Raw genomic sequence first — 9,777 nt, 5'->3', positions numbered from 1 at the left:
TAAAATTGTCACATTTTCTAAGCAATGCAATTGAGAAACAATGACTTTATTGATTAACCCAAAGCCATATAGTTAGTGCAAAATGTATCAATACATCAAACCATGTTTATCCATCCATATCATATGGTACTTATCAAACAATCCCTCTGTGTAGCATACTTAATAAAATAATAGAGGAGATACAGTAATGAGGCAAAGCGAGGACTTAGATTAGCTTCAAAATGATAAAGTAGCAATGTCAGGGCAGAGGTTGTCTGAGTCTCCCAAGTCTACAATTTACTAGCTTTATTACTAAAAGTAATGTACTTGAATCCACGAACCTATAAATTCGGTATTCTGACCTATGAAGTGTGGAAAATTCAGTCTCCCTCCATAAGGTTGTTGTAAAATTTAAATGTGATAACATATGTAAAAATTTTCCATTGGTATCAACTAACAACATCAAAAGAAATGAGAAAAGGAATAATAATATAAAATAGATATTAAAATAAATAAAATAGGTAGAAACAAGAAGAGAGATAGGGTCTGTTCCTTTGAAGGGAGATAATCAAATAATTATATAAATTCATAATGATAAATTATGACCAATTCTGTGGAAGAATATTATAAAGTATTAGATTGAATGAGAAGGCCTGTCATAATGAAGGACATCAGAAAAGACTTATCTGAGATAATATTTATCCTGAGAACTGAAGGAGCTCACAAATCAAAGCAGGTGATAAGGGTGGGGTGGCAGACTGCCGGGAGCATAGAAGGAGTGGTCCTGCACAGGTTATATCAAGTGCCAATTACCACCCTGAGATAAGACATTATGTATTCAAAGATGTGAAACAAGTATAGAGTGGCTGGACTCCAGAAAGATAAATAAAGTCTCGGTGAATTAGGTAGGTGAAGTGGGCATTCCAGGCAACATAGGTCCTAGGTAGCACATGTTAAATACTTCAGAGTATAACCTGAGTGCTATAGGGAGCCACTGAAGGGCTTTAATAAGAGTCATGGTATGGTCCAAAGTAGAAAGAGCTTGATAAGTGACTTCAACCTATCCAAGGAAGGCTCTCAGGAAGATGTACAGCGCATACCTTGACTTAAGGTCCTTCCTCAAAAAGAACTGAACATCTCTGTCAGGAGGTTCCAGGTTGTAAAATGGCTTAAGGCAGAGAATTCTACTAAAATAGGGCAGAGAATTCTACTGAAATATCCTACCAGGACCACTTGAGCTAGTTTTCAACCAAGTAAAATAGAATGTTTCTTTAGTACAATAAAAATCGCATATGTGTTGTTTTCCCATCTATTTAATCTTATAGGATCCACTTGACCCAGGACCCATTTTAACAGATGTTTGTGGGCACACACACACACACACACACACACACTTTGATTACCAGCATGAAACTGTGGTTTATATTAGTAATTGCTTCCTTCTGATCAGGAGAATATAAACTGATTTCAGAATCAACAGATCAAATGGTCCACACAGGCTTATAATTTCTACTTTCAGACCTCTTTGTTACAAACATTTGTTTCCTTGATAACTCGATCGCCATGTATACTTCATACCATGACAGCATGATAACCATGGATGCCATAGTTTACAAGCTTCCCATTTATCCCCAGCAAGGGATTCATTTAACTGTTCGTCAAATAGGTGAACATTTCTCATCCACCTGAATATGTCACCTGGACCAGTATAGTTTATTTACATAACAAGTAACAGATGTCCTACATAAGGTATGTAATTTTAAGAGGGTTTAATAAAGCAAATTTTGCAAAGGAATGCATATGTTACAGTACAAACCCATAGAATAGTGTAATAAACCCAGAGCTAGTCACTTTTGAGAACTGTTACCACACCTAGCACAGAAGATAGAATAGTGGTTAAGGGCATGGAGGGGGAGTTCTGGTATAGGGTTTGTCTAGCAGGTGCTATGGTCTCTCTCCATAGCACTTCTCCAACAACTCTCAGCTAAACACATTAAGAAGACTTGAATATATGATCCCACTGAAACAGGTGATACACACAACCTTTCCCCCTAGAACAAAGAGGGAGATGGAAAAGATTGGAGAATGGATTTGGAGGGGCAAATGGAAGATGTCCAGCACAAGATAGACAATCAGAATTTATATGCATATAATTTAATAGCAAGAAGTACACATATAATACATATCCTATGGGTTTAATTTATACATACCTTTAGCTTAATTTCTTCACAACCCAAAATGGAATAAGAAAGAAAATATTGACTGATTGCAGTTTTCCCAAGAAATCACATACTCCAAAATACTTTTTCTCCAACTTATTAAAGAACCAATATTTCAATGCCCAACTTTTTAATTGTCTTGTTAGTCATTCCCCAAGCTATGAAATCCTGAGGGGCTGTAGGAATCCATAATCCCCATGATTCAGAAACTGACATATAAGATTCTGTGTCAGCAGTTTTAATTATTCAGGATAATAGTTTTAACAATGACTTTGGGTAAGTTGCTTATTTCCTATCTTAGAAAGAAAATTGTGTTTGTAGCTGACAACCATCCATTAGACATTTACAGGCTAGGCTATGTTAAGTGCTAAAATAGGGCCCTGTTTCACATATCTTCACCATATTACTAGAGCAGTTTCTGAGACAGCTGAGAGGACAAAAAGGGAGGTATTATTTATCATGTTTGTGCAAAAAAGATGACCATTAGGGAAGGACAGTGGAAAAATAAACCTAAGCAATTACAAGAGCAACAAAGAAACAATCAAGAACTACTGAAAAAGATAAGGTCCCTTGTGAATATTTCAAGACAACTGCAGTAGCAAGAAAAACAGCAGAGACTGAGTCTAAAAGACAAAAGGTATCAAGAAATGTTTAACATTTTCATTTTTATATTTTTTTAGAAAGAAAGACACATGATGTAAGACTTTCAGGTAAAGGAGGAATTAGAAGGGATACCTTGCATATATTGTCAGGTTATCAGAGTCTTCTGGTCCTGTATAACAAAGAGCTCAGCACTTCTCTCGACTTACATACCTAGGTAGATTTTTGGAGAAGCAATAATTTGTATGTTCTATTTTGTTTTTGCATCTAAGGTGAGTGATGAGATCATTTTTCCTACAGAGAAAAATTATGTGCCTTTGCTACAAGTGTCAAAAGGGCCTGGAACCATGTAGAAGTCAATTTTGATTTCCTAAATCAAATGGAACTCAGAACAGAGAACTTAAGCAGAGGGAATCAAAGGAAGGGAACATAACCCTGGGCTCCATGATGGATGATGAGGTCATTGAAAGGACTCTGGGTCAAAGGGTAATGGTGATGAGGAGGAGAGTAGAGAGACCAGAATGGAAAAGAGAATATGTATCAAAGGAATAGACGGGTAACAGGGGATACAAATTTAGCTCATTGCAATGTTTTGTATAAAAAAGCAATTACCACTGCTCTACTACTGTGTAACATCATTAATTACAAATGATAGCTGGGTTTAAAAGTCACACAAAAAACTAAGCCTTTTGTGCACAATATTCCCTTTCAATTTTCTTACAATAATGTAGGAAATTATTATTATGCCCAAAAATGGATGAAAAAACTGAGACTCGAGAGAAATTTTACAAGTTTTCCAGGGTCACAGCAATGGAAAATTTTGGCAATAGGATTCAAATGGAGATCTATTCAAGCTCATCTTTATAAATGTGTAACTTTGCACATCATATTTTACATGTTAGCTCCTTGACTATTCATAGCAGTGCTATATCAACAAAACTGTTGTAATAAATAATAATAATTTAAATATAACAATAATAACACAATGATATTTCATAATTTCTATAGACAAACTGCATTAGAAGCACTTGGGCTGCTTAAAGGAAAGAGGGTTCATGAACCCCATTCACAACATGCTATTTCATAATGGATAGGGTGGGACCAAGGAGATTCTAATGTGTCCTGATTTAAGGGCCACTTGTAGCTTGAGTATTTACCACCTTTCAGGTACTGGGCTCAGCCCTTGCACAGATTTTCTCCAATAATCTTTAAAATAACCCTATGGAGAGAGAAAGTTTCCCTGTTTTATATATAAAGAAACTGACTAGTGATTTCTTCAATGCCCCACATACTGTAAGCAATATATACAGGATGTGAACCCACATTATTTGCCTGGAGGTCAAACATTTTTTCTGTGTTACCCCACCTCTCTCCAATTTGAGCAGTCAACTCTGAATTCCAAGACTTATTTCCTATCCATCAGGACACAAAATCACGGACTAGCTGTTGCTGTAGGAAAATCACCTTGTTTATAAACTCATTCCATTTGGTTAAAAATTAACATGTTATTTGGTCAGACTGACTATTTTGTAGGCAAATTTCTTTGTTGCTATCTATACCTATCTGCAAAGAACACAAATAACCAGTGATTACTTTTGCCAAGAAAAGACGCATGGGCTATCAAACAAATCTTGTGATTTTAGGGTAAAATGGCATCCTTAGAAACCACCCAAAAACAGATTCTGTTGACTTGCTTCTCCCAAAATCAAGGCAATTTATCCATTCATTTATTCAGCAGATATTTATTGTGTGTCTGTTCTATACTAGGTACTATTCTACCTCTGGGTGATGTACTATTGAATGAAAGTGGAAAAAAAAATTCCTGCTAACATGGAGTTTATGTCTCATAGAATGTACAATCTGACATAACAAAAATACCAGGACAAGTTTTCACCCCAAGTATCTCTTCATGACTGCAGTGACTGAAAGAACATTTAAAAGGTGGATTGAGAACTATCTCATAACAGGTAATGTGACCACAAAGGGATATCCTCCAGTTATTTGCTATTCCTTTGCCTCATCCTAGAAGATTTCCATGAAGAATTAGTGACAAAACTGTGGGGCAGAAATTCTCAATGAAGTGGTAAAATCCCTGAAGGAACATTTCTAAAATATGCATTTTGATTTTTGATAATCACAAAGATTGGAATCTCTACAGAACACTTTATATGTAGCAGACAAGGATAATAGGCGTCCTGAACTCACAGGACAGTTCATTTAAAGAAAAATGTCCAAATCCTACACCCAATGTCTTGTGGAAAAGACTTTAAATTATGAATCTGAAATCTATTCCACCTGATAAAAACACAACAAATATATTGAAGTGTTTTAAGATATATCCATTTTTCTAAGAATGCAGCCACTACAAAAATGAAAAAGGATTTTAATTTGGTTTATTTGGTATTTTAACAGGAATCACCACTATTGCTTTTTTAAAAAGTTTGCATATGTACAAAGCATAATTTTACAAGGTTTTAATATATATTAACATGACTAGGAACTAAAAATTGAAGGAAGTTTGTCTTTTTTTGGTTTGGAAAGTTATCAAAAATTGTTCAACTTAGAAAAATCATATCATCAATGTGCATGTCTTTCTGATATTTGAATCACCAATAATCCATATTGATTTTATATTTCTGTGTATCTGACCATTTCATTAAAATTTGTCCCTTTACAGATTGAAATTCACATTATTTTACCATAATACCTATATTATAGTAATCATATGATAATTGTTTTTTAAACTGATTTCCTTTTATATCATCTTTACTTTACAGTTAAAATATTTCCATTCATGTATGCCTGTATATATGGATAAATTTTGTTTCAGAAGTAGGAAGGAGGCATTAACAATATCTGTTATATAAAGGATATTTTTAATGTGATAGAATTGATAATTATTTTACAAACAAATTCAAATTAGAGTATATTTCTTTTATGGAGATATGTACATACATATTTAGACAGATTGTAGAATAATAGTAAATTCAAGGATATTAAAACTCTAAAGATGCACAATTTGTTTACTTAGGATAAAATGTGTATTCATTTCTTGGTCTCCATTCTGTAATTTTGCCCTGAATTTTGATAAGGTTTGCTCCCCTAGGATTTATGGTGATTGCACCAAAGACCCCTCTAGAATAGCAGAGTAGAAATTCCTCTGTGGTTGCAGAAAGGGAGAATGTCATCACCACCTGGTGAGCCATGGGGAAGTTCCTAACTCTCAGGTGATCTGTACAACATGTCCATTCCTAGCTGCGAAATTGAAATTGGGGAAGTCTTGTTTCCCTGTCTAAATTTAAAGTGTGCCTGCCCCAGCTAGTTTACTCCAAGAAACCAGTTTGTTTTCTTAAAAGCAATTAACAGTATCTGAAAATCTTTCCACATTATTTATTTGTTCATTATGTATCTCTCCCTTCTAGACTAAGAATGCCATAAAAGTAAGGCCCAATATTTTTATCCTTACTGCTGTATCCCAGGGAATAGAAATAGGACCTGGGATTCAAGAAAAAAGATTCTGAAAAAAGGAATAGACCCCTAGCAGTATTAAGACATGCTTGTTATTAAACGCATTTTACAGAAAGTAATATATAGTGCAAGAGTTCTTAACCAGGGTCTGTGAGCTTAAATTGAAATTTAAGAAAACATTATTCTTGAGGGAACATGCTGTTGTGGGTGTGATATATTCATTAAATAATACACAGCATAGTGGTGACTTAGTAATGGGTCCCTGGTTTTTACCTGCCTGGCAAAGGGGTCTGTGGAACAAAAAAGTTTGAGAATCAGTGATACAGAGAGTCAAAGAACTCCCTTCACCTCCCAAGTCAGGTGAGATTGCTGCTGAGATTTCCCTACCTCTAATAGTTGTAATCATGACCATATCACATGGTGCTGGCTCACAGAAAGCCTTCATTTCGTATCTGTTATGTGAATTAACCCTTCTCTGCACCTTTTCCAGGTGAAATCTCTTTCAGCCATGGAGAGACACAATCACACTGTGAATGAATTCATCCTCATGGGTTTCACCACAGACCCTGTGTTGCAGGTGATCTTATTTGTGATGTTTCTTGGTGTGTACTCTGTGACTGTAATAGGAAATACCACTCTCATTGCATTGATCTGTAATGACTCCAGTCTCCACACGCCCATGTATTTTTTCATTGGTAACCTGTCTTTCCTGGATCTCTGGTATTCCTCTGTCTACACTCCAAAGATCCTGGTAACCTGCATCTCTGAAGATAAGAGTATCTCATTGGCTGGCTGTGTAGCTCAGTTCCTCTTTGCTGCTGGGCTGTGTTTTACTGAGTGTTATCTGTTAGCTGCCATGGCTTATGACCGCTATGTGGCCATTTCCAATCCACTGCTTTATATTCAAGCCATGTCAAAGAAATTGTGCATCTGTTTAGTGATATATTCCTATTCTGGAGGCTTCATCAACACAATAATACTGACCAGCAACACATTCACAATGGAGTTTTGTGGTGATGATATCATTGATGACTTTTTCTGTGATGTCCCACCCCTGTTGAAATTGGCATGTGATGTAAAAGAGAACTACCAAGCTCTGCTCCTCTACCTTATGGGCTCCAATGTCATCACCCCCATTGTGCTCATACTGGCCTCCTACATCTTCATCATTGCCGCCATCTTAAGGATCCGCTCCACACAGGGCCGCCTCAAAGCCTTCTCCACTTGCTCCTCCCACTTGATCTCGGTCATCTTGTACTATGGTTCTATTCTCTACATCTACTCTCGCCCAAGTTCTAGCTATTCCCTTGAGAGAGACAAATTGGTTTCTACATTTTATACTGTGATCTTTCCCATGTTAAACCCCATGATCTACAGTCTGCGGAATAAAGATGTGAAACAGGCTCTGAAAAAACTCTTCAAGTTAACACAATCTGAAGTCTAATTTGACATATATTTTTTTTAATTAGTACTATGAGATAATGGACAACCCTAGCAAAATGCTGAGGTACTAGGATTTAAAAACCATCATTTTTTTCTATTAAAAGAACTTCAACAAGAATGATTATACTTTTTTGTTTCAGTTTGTTTTGTATTAGTGACCACTCTGTGTACTATAGAAAATAGATCCAGTTTAATACTACTACAATTTTTTGTAAAAGGAAGAATTTTAATTTCATGTAAATAACAAGAGTATATAAACATCTGGTATTTGATTTAGGAACCAGGAAAACTAAAAGAGCAATTGTATGTAATAACTAAAAGAAAAGTTGCCTTAAAATCAGAAAGGTCTATCTTTGAATTTCATCTCTGCATCTCCAAACAGTGACCTTGATGCTAGAGGATTACTTTTCGTTATCTGCTGCATGCCAGTCAATAAACAAGCACTTTGCATCTCATGATGTTCTTATAACAATCATTAGAGATAGACATACCTTCATGATAAAGGTGATAAAACTTAAGCTAAGACAGTTTAACAAGCTTAGCAAGATTAAATGATAGAATAAAATACTGATTCATTGTCTGCCCTTCCCACTGTGACTACTGGGAAGTATTCAAGCTCAGACTATACAGAATGTGCTCTCATACAGGTTCTGCAATTTTCTAGCTGTGTGGCCCTGGGAAATTGCACAATGCCTCTAAATCAAAGTTTTTTCTTATATAAAATGGTAATAATAATGCTGCCCTTTTAACATTTTTCAAATGTATAAAGTATTTGTCATGCAAAAATGCTTAGAAATATTAGTTCCTTTAATTTTTTATTCATTTATATGTCAACTATCCATAATTATGTTATCAATGTAATGTGATGTAGTGTGGAAACTAAATCTTCTGTTTTCACTGTAGTTTGGTAGAAGGATGTACATCCACTTATAATGGCAAGAAAATGAGATAGAAGTTGGATTACTTTGGTCCTACTCTCAGCCCCACCAACAATTATCTCCATAAATCCCTTATTATTGAGAATTTTTTTATGTACCAGGTATTTTGCTGATATTTATACAAATGTTAATATAGTGCTTATGCTCCCACTATTATTAGTAAAAATATTAAAAATTATTTATTACTCTCATGAGCCAGTTATTATTTTGTCTTATACCTAACCCACTTAATCCTTCCAATAACCTTAAAGGCATAAGGTGATTAAAAGTTTATAATCATCTCATAATGATTAAAAACATATTAGAAGCACAGAGAATACTTTTTTTATAGGCTTAAATAATTCCATTTATTTTTCTTGTACAAAAACCCAAAATGGTGCCCATAGCAGGGACCCAGGTCCTCTGCACAAAGACTCTGGTATAGATCTTTACAAGATGATCAGTGAATTCCAGAGAGGAAGACTTGGTCAACATGGTCTCATTCGAGAGTTTGCAGGGGAGATACGTGTAGGTCTTGGAGATGGCATCAAGGTCGCCCTGGCTGAGGTGTAGCATCAATACTGGCTGTGAGTAGCCCCTTTTTGGGCATGGAGATGGAGATAGTATCTGTGCTTCTGGAGGCAGGGAAGTGGTACAACCGCATGGAGACCCAGCATTCCCTCATAATGCAAGAGAAGGTATAGGATTTTCTGATCTTGTCCCCCTATAGCCCTACCACACAGGAACAATTGTTGACTTGGCCAGAATGGTGTCCCCATGGATGATGGTTGCTACCTCCCTGGAGCACTTAACTCTCAGATTGGCCTGGCTGCTGTTGCTGTGCCAAGAGTGACAAAGGGATTGAAATGAGTCCACTGGACCATGTGGGTCTGCTTTTGCACAGACATAATTTTCAAAGTCACAGAGCTGGAGTTTCAGCACAGATTTTTTTAATCTAGGGTCCATGCTATCAACAATTAAGCCAGTTTCCTCTCTTATAGGCGAATATTATACTCTCTTGTCTACCTTACAAAGCCCATGCTATTAGCCTTCTGAAAACCTGAATTTTTTTTTCCACTAAACATGTCTTTAAAATATATGCATATATGTTTTTACAAATACCTTGTTTGCTACTTTCCTCTTTTATTTTA

At 35.8% G+C, this 9,777-nt stretch overlaps 1 protein-coding gene across 1 annotated transcript; it reads left to right on the top strand.

Annotated features, from left to right (window-relative positions):
* Positions 1-6,774: 6,774 nt before the first annotated feature.
* LOC101431193 (olfactory receptor 9G19-like) lies at positions 6,775-7,710 on the top strand. Its single transcript, XM_004471016.1, has one exon. The coding sequence runs from the start codon at positions 6,775-6,777 to the stop codon at positions 7,708-7,710; it is 936 nt and encodes a 311-aa protein (XP_004471073.1).
* The last annotated feature ends 2,067 nt before the right edge of the window (positions 7,711-9,777 follow it).

The sequence above is a fragment of the Dasypus novemcinctus genome, chromosome 10 (genome assembly GCF_030445035.2).
Source record: "Dasypus novemcinctus isolate mDasNov1 chromosome 10, mDasNov1.1.hap2, whole genome shotgun sequence".
Classification (NCBI taxonomy): Eukaryota; Metazoa; Chordata; class Mammalia; order Cingulata; family Dasypodidae; genus Dasypus; species Dasypus novemcinctus.
The sequence above is the reverse complement of the archived record's forward strand: the minus strand, read 5'-3'. Positions and strand labels throughout refer to the sequence as shown.

What these genes read in the sequence shown, in the direction of transcription:
- LOC101431193 (XM_004471016.1), top strand. Translation starts at nt 6,775, where the DNA reads ATGGAGAGACACAATCACACTGTGAATGAATTCATCCTCATGGGTTTC.